Consider the following 17,109-nt stretch of genomic DNA (forward strand, 5'->3'; position numbering starts at 1 on the left):
TTAAAATGTTGATTGTCCTTTTTTGCCTCTATGCATGTGTGAGTGCGTGTGTGAGTTTGTGTGTGAGTGTGTGTGTGCGTGTGTGTGGGCTAAGTGTTTGTGCTTTGCAACGCCTCAGTCTCGGATATACGGGTATCTCTGACACTCTGGCTAACTCTTTCATATGCCAGCAGCCGCCCTAAACCCCTGTCTCCGGTTCCCTCTCTTTCACTCGTTGGTCTCGTGCGTGTCGCAAATAAATTTTTAAGTAGCATTTGTGTTGATTGCGTTGAAGGAGGACACGAAATCAACTTTATGCCCGTTTGCTTCTTTACTTTTTTTTTTTTGTTGAGGGTTTTTGAATTTAACATTTATCAAGTGGATTTCTTTTTTAGCTGCTTGGTTAACAAATTAAGTACGGTAAATGACGGGCGAATTTGAAAAATAAAAAAACGAATAAGGAATTCGAAATAGACAAAGAAATCACTTAGCTCAAGAGTTATGGATAATAAATAAGGTTCAGCTTAAACCGAAAAATGACCTAAAATAAAATTATTTCAATGAAATATGAACTATTAGTTAAGCGAACGGAAATTGGAATATAAATGCTTGCGTTATTTAACTAATCTGCAAATAGCCATAGCAATATTTTACGATATATAGACTATTTAATTTTCTAACGAACCTTAGAACTTCAGTTTAAGTTAATAAAATCGATCAGCAATTTAATTTGTCAAGCTGCCTTTCACATTAAGGGTCCTTAACAGCAGCAGGCAGTAACAGAACACAACAGAACAGAAGCTGTTGCATGGACAACATAGTCTCTGGCCACTCTTATTTAAGAGAGCGTTAACATAACAGTCTTCATCTGCAATTTAACAACAGATGCTGCCTGAAGAGGACAGCCTACAGCAGCAGCGGTAAACAAATAGCAGAATCACCACGGCGGCCACTTCTTTTGGGCTGCGTCGCTCAGTTGTTGTTGGACCGCAAGAGCATTGCGTTGTGTGGCGGCAGAAAACAAGTGTAAAAAAAAATCGCAGAGATCGAACATAACGGCAAGTGCAAGAGAGTGGTACACGTACAAGAGAGTGTATTGTGTACAGTGTAGCATTGGCTAGAGCAGGCAAGCGTTAGCATTAAGCTTCTTCTTTTTTTTGCTTCGACTGCTGTAAGGGGCGACAGTCTTTGTGTGCGAGTGTATGTGAGTGTGAGTGAATTGCCGATGGCTTTGTTAACGGCCATATGCACTTTGTGCAGACAATGTTAGAGCAGTGCATCAGCAGCTCTGCCAATGGGACGCCGCCTGTTAATTTGCATTTGTGGGTGAAGATTTTTACTGCTTTTGCTGCTGTTGTTGTTGGCTGCATCTTGTGGTTGCCTACTAGAACAATAAGTGCTGATGCTGCTGCCACCGGACATGTACAGCTATTGTTATTGTGGTTAGTGGTTGCTTGTTGGTTTTTTTCTTCTGTTTTTTTTTATTATTACGATTTTGCGTTAGTCACAGCGTTTTTTTTTGTTTTTTGTTTAACGACTGTCGAACTACGAAGCAAACATTCAGCGTATGCTGGCCAGTCATCTCAGTTGTGTGTGTGTGTGTGGTAATTAAGGGTCTGTGTGTGTGTGTGTGTCTATGAGCTTGTCTCGCTGTTTTATATTTTGGCTTCTTGTTGCCAGCATGGCGTATGAGTAATGTCCACGACAACATGTACAAATACATATACACATACATATACATATACATATACATATGTATTGATGTGTGTGTTGTGAGTGTGAATTGTTATTCATGGACGAGGCACAGCAGGTGGATGTATGCCAGTTGCCACTTGGCAACCAAACATATGCTAACATATGTTAATGGCCCGGCAGGACTCGACGGGATGCGGAAGTAATGCAAAGGCGATGTTCTTGTAATCGAAGCTTCCTTCCTTTTTTTTTTTTATTTGTTTTTGCAACTCTATTTTCTAATTGCAGCCATTGGAAATGTAGAAAATGTGCTTGCAGTTGTCCATTAAAGTTTAATAAAAAACGGAACTTCCACACACAGCTTCCGGCCAACGTTTTTGCCAAGCAAATAAGCAGCAGCAACAGCTGCGGAAGAGCTCCTTAGAGTCGAAACGTGCTGTTGCCGTTAGTGGCAGGAGTCACGCAGCCAAATGCCAAAGTGTTCAGGCACGGCGCAAAAATTTCAATTTCCAGACATGTTTCATAGGCGTAAATAGGGGGTGGTGAGGAGAAGCCAGACAGCATATTCAAAAGTCCCGAAATCAAAGTAAAGCATTCAAGAAATTGTTAAAGTAAAGTTCAGTGCTTTTTTTTTTGCTTTTCTGGTGTCTAGAGGAAATACAGTTGTCATTTAGCTTGCAACAGCATGAAAAAATATACGTGACAAATTTTTATTTAATTTTCGAAATACCAAATAAACTTTGACATTTGTTGCGATTTATGTGAAACCAATAGAAGTGTGCACTTCCGCTTCCCATACACACACACACACACACTTACACACATATTTATGACCTGTAGAAAAGAGCAAAAGTTTTTCAGAGCAATGCTAAAAGTTGGAACAGCAAAATGCTAAGCTTAAATTTAATACAATCGAATTGTTTTACAGCCAGTGTTGTTGGCGAAAAGTTTTGACTATCTGGCAATTTGGCTGAGAAAATCTTCAACAAATCTAGGCAAAATTGACAATAATAAGAAGCCACTTTAGTCAGCGTTGGGAAAAGTGCCTGAAATAAACAGAAAAGTTAACCGACGCTTATTAATCTGTTCCTATACCTACGACACTTTCTATCAAATATGCAGAAGGGCTCTATAATGAAAAAACTTTTGATCAAACTCTTCAAACTTCAAGTTTTACTGTGATTTCAACATTTTAAGGCAAATTGTCACAATAAAATCGAAGATATTTTCAAATAAACATGCAAGTGGCTGGAAATTAACTTATTTTATAATATTAAGTATACGCAATCAAAATTGAATAGTTTTCTGTGCATCTAACGAGCTACAGTATTTTTCGGTCAGCACATAAACATGGCGAATTAACAACGCTTAATGGCATTTGTGCAACTTACTTAAAAAGTTGACTGCTTCTGCAACAAAAAAGCAACAAACAAATTGATGATGAATAAACATTTTGTTGAGCACTGAAGCACTGAGTTGCAATTCGCATTCACTCTTCAAACACGCCATTAAGGGCAGCAAAAATTGCGCCACGGGACCGTTAACTGAAATGTTGGGGGGGCGACGAAGTTTTTTGCGTATTTAGCTGTGTACTTTTTGCCCCTGTTGCAATTGCAGTGTTGCCATTGCAGTTAATTTTATAGCAACACATTTTTAATTTTGTGCCGGCGGACAAACGGGCAGCAGTCAGCCAGGATGCGCATCCCAGCGCAGAAATTGGCTTGGCCAAGTGGCCAAAAAAAACAGGCAACGATTTTGTCAACGCTTCTCCCCAAAACGGAAATGGCACAGGACATAGAGTCGCAGTGCGTGTCCTTGGTTACAGCAAGCGCTAATTTGGCTTAAAGATTGTGCCAATTTTCTATTAAAGAACTTGCTTTATTTTAAAATATTAGAAAACAAAATTAACATAAATTTCATATTTATATTTTCTACAATTTCTTATCGTCGCTTTGCTTGTTTGTGACGGTTGCGATGTCTATTTTTTTAAGAAATTGAATTTTAATTAAATGCGAAAAGTCACAAAGAAAAAGGCATTACGCCCATCAATCACAAAGCCGGTTCTGTCCACACTTCTTGGACCATTTTTATTATTTCCGCTCATTAAAAGGCGGCAGAGACAGCCGGCAAGAGTCAACACTGACGAAAAAAGGATAAGCAGCAGACACAAAATTGCAAAAGTACGGCAAAAAAGATATAAAGTAACACGGAACGGAACAGGACAACCAGAACAAACAGGACAACCAGCTCGACGTGCTAAGCCCACGGCAAGATTAATTAAGTCCGCGTAGGCAGCAACAGCTGCATCAACATAAAATAAAAAAAAAGACGTTCGAGTTGAAAATAACCAACTTTGCCATACTCTGCTCAAATGGCAAGCAAGTCTCCATGGTTTTTCTTATGTCCCTCTCATGTGCCACTCTTTATAACACTAATGCTAGCATACTGCAGCAGGAATATATACAGATTTTAGTGCGAATTTTAAACAGCAGAGCAAAATATATCCTTCTATTTCGCTTAGGAACAGAGTATGACATACAAACAAACAAGCAAACAAAGGCAACTTGAGTCGCTGCGGCAACGGATGTTGCGACGCGTCTTGATGTCGTGGCATCGTGGCATCGCACCCGCCAAGTGCGTGTTAATTTTTCATTCTGGCGCTTTTCTTTTCACGTACTTTTAGGCGTCGCGTGAAAAATTAAAATTTCAAAGCACCACCAAACGTATGGCGGCTGCACCGTGGCAAGTTATTGTTCTAGCAAGACATACAAGCAAGTAACAACAACCACAAACGAACATAAACAAAAGAAAATAAGCAGGAAGCATCCAAGTCCTCATACTCCTAATAAGCATATTTTAAATGAGCCTAACACGCGGCTTCAACAATGCTAAAGGATATGTGCTTTTCCCCCTGTTTCCCACCATCTTTTCACACTTCTGCAATCTATTCGCACACGTTGAAGATGCGACAAACAGTCTGGCTGTGATCACAACGTGTGTTTTGTTATTAGTTTGTTAACTAGGCTCTTTAGGAGTCATTTGCAGATAATTTTAAAACGCTTTAATTTAAACCACAAAGTTTTGTCAATCATTTGGAATGTAAATTGTATAAGAGAAAACTGACCCTTAACAAACAGGCTTTGCAAATGAGTATACACATTTCTGCAGGCTGCTACAAAAATAATTGAGCTCAATCTCGAGCGGTTAAGAGTCCACATTAGTTGTTCATTGTATTAAATTTATGCACATCCTCAATAAAAACGACTTAAAAGATAAAATGGTGTAGCAGTTGCTAAAGGGAGAGAGAGAGAGCAAAAACAACGCCCAAAGGATTAAGCGCACTTGACATGCGAGTGGTAGTCTCCTCAGTCGACTGTCAGCACATTTTAACCAATTGTTCACTCATGCAAAATGGCCAACACTGGAGCAAAGACCCGACCCAAAGCCACGACCCCATTTTGATTTTTTATTTATCTGTTTTTTTTTTTTTTGTACTTTTATATATGTGTTAGCATTGGCATTTGCGGATGTCAGGCAAGCAGCAGCAGCAGCAGCAGCAGCAGCAGCAGCAGCAGCCTCCAATTAGCCCTTAAATGGATTTGTGTTACACATTTGGGACAGCCCAGCACATAGCACACATAACAGCTATATAACAATACATTCGCCCGGGAGATTTGTGGCTGACTCTCAAATTTACATTGCTTGCACAATTTACTGTCGACGCCCGACGCCCGGCGCCCAAAGCATTGTCAGCTTTTGTCGAGCACGCAGGCGTTTGGGCAACGGACATTAAAAACGACACATACATTTCATTTTAATATCCTTTTTCGGTCGTCGCAAGCGGAAGGCACGAATGCGACACACACACACACACACACTAATACACATACACACAGACACACAATAAACGCAGAACTCAAATGTTCCTTCGCGTCTCGGAGATGATCATTCGGGCGTTGCTTCTGTTATTCCGATGTGCCGGAACATTAAGCGTTGAAATATTTATGAGCACACAAACACACACACACATGCTTCCATACACACATTCAAGTGCAGAGCAAATGATTGCGTGTGTGTGTGTGTGAGTGCGTGTCCTTAATGAGTATTTGCATTGTGCCAAAATCTGCATTTAAGGCTTCTTTAAGTCTTAATGGGACACTTTGAAATGCGCTTCTTTTCCAGACACTCTTCGCCTGAAATACGCTTCAGTTTTTGTAGCATACTTTTTGGAGCCTTAAATTTGTCCCTCCCTTAAATTCATAACTGTTGTTCAAATAAAAGGAAATTATGTGCAGCTCATAGACAACAAAACTGAATTTTAAATTACATTTTTAATAATATATAAAGGCAAATGAATTGCAAACAACTTAAAAATATATATTTACTTGTCCATATTTAATTAGCAGTTTTTATTTCTAGTCTTACATTTTCCCAAAATCAGTTTTTGAAAATCGATGTGCAGAAAGCACTTTTTGTTAGCGCATTTTTCAAGCTAAGTAAATCACGTAATCAATACATTTTTTTTTATAAAGATGTGTTTAAGACCTTGACACCCAATTTATTACCTCAGGGGGTGGATTCTCGCGAAAGGAAGTAAATCAGGACTTCAATAATTTTTCGCAAAGCTATTTGAAAATCAATTTAAGGCAGGCGGCATAAAAATCGTAAATCATTAGCATTCCACCAACTGGGAATTGAATTTATTTAGTGCTCATTTACAGGCTAAAAGCAAGCAACTTTCCAATCAACCAAAAACAGAAAATAAAATTGAACATTCCTCTAACTAATTTGTAACTTCATCTGATTTCTTGCAGTTAAACAATAATCAATCGACCAGTGAAAGAGACCAATTGTAAGCGGACAAAAGCACCCATCATGGATCTGCCATCGATGGTTCAGCGATCCGGCGATACGCTAATCGTGCGCAGCGTTGTAAGTGGCAATCAGCTCTACATGGAACCGGGCGTGCACAAGGCTGGCAACAACAACAGCAACAATAGCAACAAGATTAGCAACAATTTGCATGGGAACAACAACAGCAATAACAACAACAACACAACGCCACCGTTGGAAACGACAACGTCGCCAACGGCAACAGCTGCCAGTGGACTGGAGCAGCAACTGGAAAGATATCGACTGCAACAGTTGTTGCAGCAACAGCAACAAGCGGCAGCAGCAGCTGTTGCTGTTGTCAACAGCGTGCAGCAGCAGCAGCAACAGCAACAACAGCAGCAGCAGCAACAGCAGCAGCCCCATGTGACGCTGTCGCTGGACGCCAAAGAGGAGGGTCTGCCACAATGCAAAATTAAGCGTAATTATAGCTGCAATCAGTGTGCGTATTTCACGCAGAATCCGCGTTATCATTTGACGCATCTGCGCGACGTGCACGGCGAGAAGATTGTGATAAATAAGTGCAAGTTGTGCCTGTACGCCTCGCGCCACTTCCAGAAGCTGGTGCGCCACATGAAGATGGTGCACGGTTGCACCGATGGCATACCCAGCGGGCATGGACAGGCGCGCGGCAAGCGCGGCATGAGTCGCGAGGCACGCAAGCGGCGACTCGAGGAGAGTGTCGGCGTGATGGGTGGCCAATCGTTGGCCATGTCTGTGCCGGATATGCCCACGCTGGAGCAGGTGAAGCGTGAGCTGCAGCTGCAGGAGCAGAAATTGCAGCGCGACATCGAGGCCTACAATCAGCGGCAGCGCGAGGAGCTGCAGCAGCGCGAACAGCAGCTGGAGCTCGTCTCCAGCTATGGCCGACAATTGCAGGCGACGCTGCGCGATCTGGATGTGCAGGATGCGTACGAGCGTCAATCGTCGCCAGCGGAACCGCCAACGCCATCGCCGAGCGGATCGGCAACACCGCCACCCGCCACATTCTCATCGGGCGGCGAGGAGCCGCAGAATCGTTTGCTCAAGTGCAGCGCCTGCGAGTTCACCACCCTCTATCGCAACCAGTTGCGTGCCCATGAGCTGGCCGAGCATGGCAAGACGAAGTTCTTCCGCTGTGACAAGTGCAGCTATGTGACGCACATCAAGGCGCGCTTCAGCAAACATGTCAAATACCATTCGATGCCGATGATCAAGTGCGTCACTTGTGATTTTCGCACGCCGTACAAATGGAATCTGGATAGGCATATGAAGAATCATGGAGGCGCTGGCGCTTTCAAGTGTGCCGCCTGTGATTTTACGGCAGACATTAAACAGTCGCTGACAGTCCACGAGATGAATCATCATGTGCCGCCAGTGGGCAATGCGGGCTCCATTTGGCCGCGACGTCAGAATAAAGTTGGCGCTAGCGAAATGTGCGATGATTTCCTGAGCGATTCGGCTGAGCTGGAGGATCAGTATAATAACAACAATCTGGATGATGATCTGGAGGATGGCGATGGTGGCGCCTTGAGCGGTGAGGAGCACTACGGCAAACGCAGCAAGTACGAGGATGATGAGGAGCCAACGGATCTCTCACAGAAGGGCGGCTGCTCCTCGGACACATCCAGCGTGGGTACGGCCACACCGCGTGACCTGCGTCCGTTGCCCAACCTGATACCCATCACAAAAAGCCCCAAGGAGTAAGTAGAAACGATGCATAATCATTTAATTCTTAATATACTTTAATTAAATATAAGAGTTACAACAAACATGTAAGCAAGTTTTCTCTTAGCCTTAGTTGAAAACATAATCACAATTTTCATATTCAACTTTTGCACTGCTCTTTCATAAATGTTCTATTTAACATTATTAACTATTTGTTGTTTGCAGCGTGCTAAACTTATCAAAGGATACGAATGCCTCGCGAAGTTCCCTGACCGAGATAGCGTCGATGTTCTTTAACGAGAAACAAATCTCCGAGATGCTGGACAAGTCGGATGTGCCACAGCTCTCGCCAGCGACGACCATCGCCTCAATAGCCTCCTCGCGCAGTCTACTGGCCAAGAAGAGCGGCTCATTCTTCGACAAGCTGAAGACGGGGGCACAGCATGATAATCTCATTTGCCAATGTGGCTATGTGGCCAAATGTCTGTCCGAATCGATTATACACGGCAAGAGCTGTCAGTCCTCGGCGGTGGTGCTGGACGAAGATGATGCCGCCCTGCATGAGGATGATGCCGACGATCGGCTGGAGATTGATGAAGATGACGAAGATCGTCAATCGCATTCGGCGCTCAATTTGAGTGTTTCGGGTTCGACACGCTGCCAGCACTGTCGACATCGCTGCAAATCCTCCACAGATCTGCTGCATCATCTGTCCCAGTGCGCGGAGGCGATTCGCTGCGCTCACGAAATGTACGACTCCAACTCCGGGGAGAGCAGCGAGCGTCGCAACGACGCCCATTCGCTGCAGCAGCAGGCAGCGGTCCAACGACAGCGTGTTTGCATATGGAACAAGGAGGCCAAGCAGATTGCTGCTGCCGTGTTTAAGGATAAGGCCATGCTGCTCAACAAATCACCGAATGGCAGCCAAGCGGCCAGCAACGAGGAGAACAGTTACTATGGCGTGGAGACAGCACCCGGCTACGGCGAGGTAAGTACAACAAATTTAAAACCAACTTCAAGAAAAACGCACCAAAAACACATTCAACTTTTTCTACGAACTTCTTTGTAGTTTTTATTAGAAAAAGAACTAATGTTAAGATTTCATTTCGTTTTTTCCTAGATTCAAAAACAAAATAGACAAACTTTTTGATTTATATCTGCGAATAATTATTCTATTAAATTTGAATTTAAATTAAGTCTATTTTACATTCCTATGAGAGTTCAAAACTGTTCAGCAACTATTTGATTACTTATTTCTTTGACACTGTCAGTAGAATTGTTTAATTTTGATAATTATTAATATCAAAAATCAATTTATTTCTTTAAATACAACAAACGAAATGAAACAGAGCACACACTTACACACACACATATATATATATATATATATACACACATACACACACAGAATGCAACCCACGCACGACAAATGCGTCAAAATGAAATTTGACTCTCTCATGCACTGCAGGTAACCAAAAAGATGACGCCCGAAGAGGAGGCAGCCAACTCGTCACTGAAAAAGGTCTACAAGTGTCCGCATTGCAGCTTCTGGGCATCGACTGCATCCCGTTTCCATGTCCACATTGTTGGCCATCTCAATAAGAAGCCGTTCGAGTGCTCATTGTGCTCGTATCGCTCCAACTGGCGCTGGGATATCACAAAGCATATCCGTCTGAAGACCATTAGGGATCCCTCGCATAAGACCGCCAAGGTGCTGATGAACGATGAGACCGGTCGTCGAAACTACACCAAGTATAACAAGTATATAACGCTGATGAAGGTCACCGAGGAGGATGGTGATCCCAAGCTGATGAAATCTGGCGAAATGACACCCAATCAAGTCGCTTCGCTGGCCTTCCTCAAGGACTATCAGAAAGTGGGCGTTGGTCATGACATCACGGTCGAGCCCGTCTTATCCAATAAATCGAATGCATTGGATGATGCACAGCTGGCCGATAATCTCATACGTTTGCCACTGCTTGCGACCTTTGTGAATGCTGCAATGGCCAAGCAGCAGCACCAGCAAAATCAGCAACTGGAACAGCAGCAGCAGCAGCAACAGCAGCAGCAGCAGCAAGAGCAACAGCATAAACATCACTCCACAATGATAACGCCATCGGTGACCATATCGCCAGTGAAGCGCACACATCAAACGCCGCCTGGCAAGCCCAGCGATGATCTCATCACTGAGGTGCATCAGGAAGGCAGCGAAAAGAAGACATTCTACAGATGCCGCAAGTGCAACTTCCGGTGAGCAAGACAATCAGTCAATCTTTCCTGCACTAGTCAAATACTAAATCACAACTTTCTACTATTCATTTGTAGACATCATAACCGCGACGCTGTGCTGGCCCACGTGAAGATTCACTACCAGGAATCGAGCTTCCCCAAGTCATCAGCGTCGGGCAGCAGCACATCGCCGTTGCAGGTGTCCGTCAGTTCGAATCAACAGCTCTACATGAACAAAGTATTCGCTGCCATGTGCCTATCGCAGCCATCGCCCACATCGGGCGCCACCTCATCCTCCACGGGCAGCAATGGCCAGCAGCAGCAGCAACAACAACAACATTCCCTCATCTCGGCTGGTCTGCTGCAGCGTGCCATACAAGAGGCACAGCATTCACCCACACCGAATGCGAATGCGCTGAGCGGTTTAGCCTTGGCGCTGGCCACCGGTGCTAGCAAATGTCCAACGGGTAGCACAACGACAACGACGACCATGCCCAAAGCTAATGCCGCCTCCATTTTAGAGCACGGTGAGCAGAAAGCGAGTCAAAATGAGGCAAGTGCCGACAGTCTGACGTCGCCCACAATCACCCCAAGCGCGGCCAGATCATTGCAAGATCTGCTCACGTCACCACGAACCAGACACGGTCCACAATATGGTGCGGGTGCAACAACAACCACAACAACAACAACAACATCATCAGCAAGCTCTAATCCTTAGGGGGGGAGTTAATCAATAGTGGTTATGGATACCGCCGGATAAACCACAAGAAGACGCCCAGCGCAATCGCCGCCGTCGATAACGTTGCATCATCAAATACACCCACCACCACCACCACCAATACATCGCATATGCCAGTAACTACCACTCCTATTCCTATTTCTACTTTTCCAACTGGTGCCAAGTCCTTGATTCATACTACTGGTAATTGTAACAGTAACAGTAACAGTAACATCACATCCAATCTCATCGATACACATTATAATAATAATAATCTACAACATAATAATAATCAACTGATCATCACTGGTGATGGGGTCTATGCGGCAACGGGTCTAACCCATGCCATACACAATACTAATCTCAAATCCACGCCAGCCTCGTCCATGTCGTCGTCGTCGACTTCATCGCTATCGGCTTCGGCATCGGCTTCGGCATCCGCATCGGCATCGTCATCATCAGCATCGCCGGCTTCGGTTGCGTCATCGCCGCACTCGTCGCCGCCATCTTCGTCGTCGTATTTGCCACAGAGCCACATGCCACACGGCCACACGGGGACACATTTCCATAACCATAGTCCAGGTAGTCCCAGTCTCTTAACGATGAACGACGCCGATCGGCGAGATCCGTCGCCATATCGTTGTGGCCACTGCCATCAGGTGTCAAATTGGAAGCATGTGATTCAGGTATTTGTTTAAATGCATTTTAATAGTTTGTGTTTTGTCCCAATTCAAAACGAAACGAGTCCCGAAACCCAAAAACAACAAAAATAACACCGCTATTTAGAAAAAGAAAAAAAAAACGAAAACAAAAACAATCCACCAAAGATCCGTCCTTTGCAGCAACATCAGAATCGGAAACCTGACAAGCAAATAATGAGATGGTTGAATCTCGTCAGACTCATATATATATATATATAAGGAACAGTGCTCACTCGCCAGCAAGAAAGTTTACTTAGCAGATTTTAGTTTAATAATTATAACAATTCAATCAGCAGATATTTGTATATTTATGTTTCTATTCAAGTAATCACAATCTGTCATATTCAGAGAAGCGAACTTCTTGTTTTAACTCCCTGCAAACTTCTGAGTTTCTTCAATTTAAGAAATATAACAACAACAAAATACATGTTTCAATTAACATTTTCTCGAGAGCAAGTAAACTTGATGGCTTGTCAACAAAATAAAATGAATTTAAAATATATTTTTTACAAACGTAAAACTAAACATTAATGAATGAAAAGTTTTCCCAAATTACAAAAAACCTTCTCCTTCTGCTCGCCGAGTGATCCACTCCTGTCCGTTAAACCATATCGAGTCGTAGTGTAAACCCCTATTTAGAGTCAGCCTAGAACATTTGTATGTCTCCATCCGCTCAGAAAATCATCTTTGTCTGTAGTCGCTAAGTACCGCTGGTAAATATGCAAAAAACATATTTTATGTAATTTCTCTTTATGACAAGCTCTAATGCTAAATGTTACATGTGTGGTGTCTGGTCTTGCTTTTTGTTGATATGTACGTCTATATACAATACTCGTGTTACACTTACGTTTATTTATAAGAACTCATTGGTGACAGTTATTTATTTTTTTTTTTCTTGTTATTTTGCTTGCTCTCGAAACTAATGTAAAACATTTATGGCGATTCAATGTCAAACCATTTACCCAACGCAATAAGCTAACCCCCCAAGGCAGGGGCTCTTTAAGATCATTTGGTGCGCGAGTTTCAATTGGGTTACCCATGCAATAAATATATACACATACACATACAAACACACTCATATACAAACATACACATACACTTTGCGCACATTCATTCAGGGGTATTTCATAACTCAAGCAAATTATCAGATAAGATTGCCATGTCGATATACATATATGGGTATTTCCACTACTCCAGCATAAATAAAAAGGAAGACAACTTAAAATATATATATTTTTTATGCAAACTTTTGAAAATACTTTTGTTTTCTAATACAACTCATTTTTATATAATTTTGCAGATTGAAATTTTATATTCCTATTTGTGTTGCTCTAAAATTATCTTCGGTTTTTTTTATTATTTATTTAACTTACAACTAACTTGTTTAATATTTAATGGTATTTTTATTTAATTATGGTAATCCATGCATCAAAAAGAAATTCAGGTATTTTTTTTTCATGATTAGGAACATTTTAGTTTGTGGAAATGCCCATCTGTGTCTTTAATCTATTAATGCATAATGATAAACTGCAATTTCGGTGGAATTACAAAAGACTGTCTCATCAACATACACATAAATAAGCACAAACACACATGCAATAATCAATATTCAAATGATCAACAACAATATGCTAATTTGAGCAACATATCTCTCTCTTTCTCTCTCTCTATCTCTTTGTCTCTGCTTCTGGTCTTCTGCACGTGGCAACAACAGCGGCATTGTCGCTTAAAGCATTCCGGGGATATTCGGATCGAGACCCTTGAGCGGAGCAGCAGCAACAACAGCAGCGCCGCCCCAAATGCCCCGCCTATTTACCGTCCACAGGGCGCCGGCGCCAGCAATGAGTCCCACACTCACAGCAACAGCCACAACAACAACAACAACAATAACAACAACAGCAACAACTACAATAACAACACCAACAAGCCCAATAATAACAACAATAATTCAGTGCTGAGCAGCAAGCAACTGGAGCAATTGTTGCATTCACCGCTCTCTGCCAGTGCCGCTGCTGTGGTGAATGCCGCAAATACGCAACAGGATTTGCAGGCAGCTGCTGCATATTGGGCCGCTGCCTGCAAAGCAGCAAGCGTCGTCGTAAGCTCCGGCAGCGCCGAGGAGCTGTTGCAACTGCAGCAGAACGATCAAATTGAAATCACCCGCTTGCCAGCAGCGGCAGCAGCAGCAGCGGCGGCAGCAGCAGCAGCAGCAACAGTTGGTGGCAACAGTGAGCTGCCCAGCAGCAACAGCAACACGAAAAGCAAACAGCAAAAGTGTCCCGTTTGCCCGTACATCTCTGAGAGTAAATCCCAGATGAACTACCATGTCTCGCTGCACAAACCCACACAGTACGAGTGTCGTCTGTGCACCTTTGTCTGCGCCAAGAAGCAACATCTGAGCAGCCACATGCGCAGCGTGCATCAACAGCAGCTGGGTGGTGGTGGTGGTGGAAGTGGTGCAGCAACTGCAGCAGCAGCAGCAGCAGCAGCTGGCTTGGACTTTAGTGTGGCACTGCAGCTGGCTGCTGCCAAGCAGGTGCAACAGCAACTGCCCGCCATCGATTTGAGTCAGCTGCAGCTGGATCCGGCAGTCAACGCGGAACTGCCACCGGAATACCAATACAAGCTAATCAGTTATTGTCCACGGTGTCCCGCCCGCTTCGCCCAGAAGCACAACGATGAGCGCAATGCAAAGTTGGAGCTGGAGCAGCATTTGGCTGCCCATGCGCCCAGCGACATGGATCTGGACGCTGAATTGCTGCACGTTCATGTGTGCGCCTATTGTGAATATCGTGCGGAGGCGGAGACACTGCTCCAGCTGCATCGTGCCGTGCACATGTCGCACTACCAGGAGAAATGCCAACAGCTGTATCGCAACTGCAAGGAGGATGTCGAATATCCATCGCCCAAGTTGCTGCAAATCAATGGCGGACCTGAAACCATTTGGGTGGTGGACAATGAATTCGTTGCACATTCGTTGCGTCAGAGCGCCATCAGTGCGTCCAGCAGCTATAATGGACAAAATTCGCTGCTGAAGAAGCAACTGGAGTCGGCGATTCCGCGTGAGCCAGCCAAGCACACCAAGGAGCCCGATGCTGAAGCCCAGCCTGAGGCTGAGGCTGATACCGAGCCGCAACAGCAACCGGAGCTCGAGGAGGATGATGAGCGTCAGAGCAGCTCAACAACGCCATCGACTAGCGCCTCGGTGGCCACCAGTGATTTGGCAGTGGATGCCAGCAGCGATGCCGGCTCCATGGATATGCCGCAATCAGCATCGGCTCCACAGCGCTGCCAACATTGTCCGTTCGAGACACAGCTGTACGAGCAACTTCAGCAGCATCTGCGGCAACATGCATGCGTTAAACAGCCGCCGGTGGAGGCACAACAGTGTGCCCACTGTGACTATAGCGTCGTGGACGAGGCCGAACTCGAGGAGCACACTGCGGTGCATTTCAATGCCAGTGAGAAGCTGAAAGCTGTTGATTTTTACACCTGCTATGACAAACTGGAAATCAGTGTGGAACAGGAAGCGGAAGCGGATCCAGATAAGCAACAGGCGGAGCACAATAACAACCAGGATAATGTCATCAATGCCAATGTCCAATTGGAGCAGCAGCAGCAGCAGCAGCTTGAAGCAGATGTGGCGCCTGAGGCGTCTAGGAAGCCCAGCACAAAGATCATTCTGTACAAGAACGATGGCGCACTCAGCGTCAAGCCCACCTCCATGGAGGAGGATCTGTTGTCGTCGCCGCGCAGCGAGAATATCAGCGATCGACTGCGAAGGCGTAGTTTGCGTGGCAACGCCTCTGCCACGCCCCCACCAGCATCGCCGACGTCCACGCAGACAACGGAAGCAGGCGATAAAATGATACTGGTCAATGCCAAGACGGGCAAAGTCATTTCCCGCAAGTAGGCGTGGTCCGCAAGTCCAACGCCCTTTTCTCTTACTATTGTATTTTACATAGACATAGTATATAAATTTATTATTATTCTAATTATTATTTTTTGGGGTTGTTAATGTTTTGTTGTTTTTTTTTATATATAAATTTTGGGTAACTAGTTGTCAAGTTTTGTTTTAAGCACCAATTATTATTTAAACTGTTACTAACAAACACACACACACCGTTTGGAACATGTTCCTGCACTTTGAATCTTAACTTTAAGTTGTTCTTTTATATGGAAAAAAAAAAAACACATTAATTAATTACCAGTGGGTAATTGCAAGCATGTCAGCTCTTAATTTCTTGTTATGTTTCAAACAAAAAAATACCCGAGTGCGGTGCAAAATATTATTAACTATAATTTATAGAAACGATGGAATCAAAACTTATATATATATATATATATATATATATATATATATATATTTAAAATTTAAATCGGATGAACAAAAGCATTAGTTTTAGATGCATAATGTGACAAATTGAAAGGTATCCAAAAACGTTTCAAGTAAATCAAAAACAAAAAACAAAAAACAAATTCAAAATTTTAATCTTGCTGCAAACAATTTGTTTTTGAATGGGAACTGTGATTATTAAATATTGTAAATTACAAAAAAAAAAAAAAAAAACAATATATATATATATATATGTATTCAAAAACAAACCAACCTAAATTTAAATATAAAATGGTAAACATTACAAGATATCATTCAATGAATATGGTACTATATACATAGTATAAACATACATATTTACATCAGCTGCTACAAGTAACAAATTTGGAAAAACTAAAAAATTGAATGGAAAATACTGTGTAATAATTTGCAATATTTGCAATATGATTTTGTACAACTGCAGCAAACCGTTAAATAAGTACTTTAGTAATAAATTTGTAGCTTAAATTATAGTTAACGTGGTTTTCTTTTACTATACATCATTGTTTTTTGTAGCACAGTGTAAACTCGTGTTAGCACTAAAAATCAATTGAAAACAACAACAAAAATAATACTAAAACGTTATCATAAAATCTAAGGAAACGAAATGAACACATGTGGAATAGCGGGGCCATATTTAAATAGTTTAAAGCAAACATTTAAACAAACAAAAACAAACAAGTAACAAAACAGAGAATGTAACAAATATAAAGCAAAAAAAAAGCAAATACAGAAATGAAAAAGTATACAGAAACTTATTTGAATATAAACGCAACCGCCTTTGATATACATATACATATACATACATATATGTATCTATATCTACATATAAATAGTCTTTAATAATGAAACACGTCTAATTAGAATAGTGTAAATAA

At 42.8% G+C, this 17,109-nt stretch overlaps 1 protein-coding gene across 3 annotated transcripts in view; it reads left to right on the forward strand.

Moving 5' to 3' along the window:
• The window catches only part of LOC6562788 (pneumococcal serine-rich repeat protein), a 42,459-nt gene extending 26,261 nt beyond the window's left edge, over positions 1 to 16,198 (forward strand). Inside the window, exons 3-9 of one of the 3 annotated variants that reach the window (XM_032736384.1) lie at positions 6,486 to 8,243; positions 8,434 to 9,196; positions 9,677 to 10,458; positions 10,534 to 11,081; positions 11,156 to 11,841; positions 13,571 to 14,044; positions 14,090 to 16,198. In XM_032736384.1, coding sequence (XP_032592275.1) covers positions 6,547 to 8,243; positions 8,434 to 9,196; positions 9,677 to 10,458; positions 10,534 to 11,081; positions 11,156 to 11,841; positions 13,571 to 14,044; positions 14,090 to 15,769 — 6,630 coding nt within the window. In that variant the 5' untranslated portion in view covers positions 6,486 to 6,546 and the 3' untranslated portion in view covers positions 15,770 to 16,198. Of the gene's footprint in view, positions 1 to 6,485; positions 8,244 to 8,433; positions 9,197 to 9,676; positions 10,459 to 10,533; positions 11,094 to 11,155; positions 11,842 to 13,570; positions 14,045 to 14,089 lie in introns of those variants that run through there. The other 2 variants (XM_032736382.1, XM_032736383.1) reach the window with 2 other exon arrangements.
• Positions 16,199 to 17,109: the final 911 nt, after the last annotated feature.

This window comes from Drosophila grimshawi, unplaced genomic scaffold (assembly GCF_018153295.1).
Source record: "Drosophila grimshawi isolate 15287-2541.00 unplaced genomic scaffold, ASM1815329v1 contig_1377, whole genome shotgun sequence".
NCBI lineage: Eukaryota > Metazoa > Arthropoda > Insecta > Diptera > Drosophilidae > Drosophila > Drosophila grimshawi.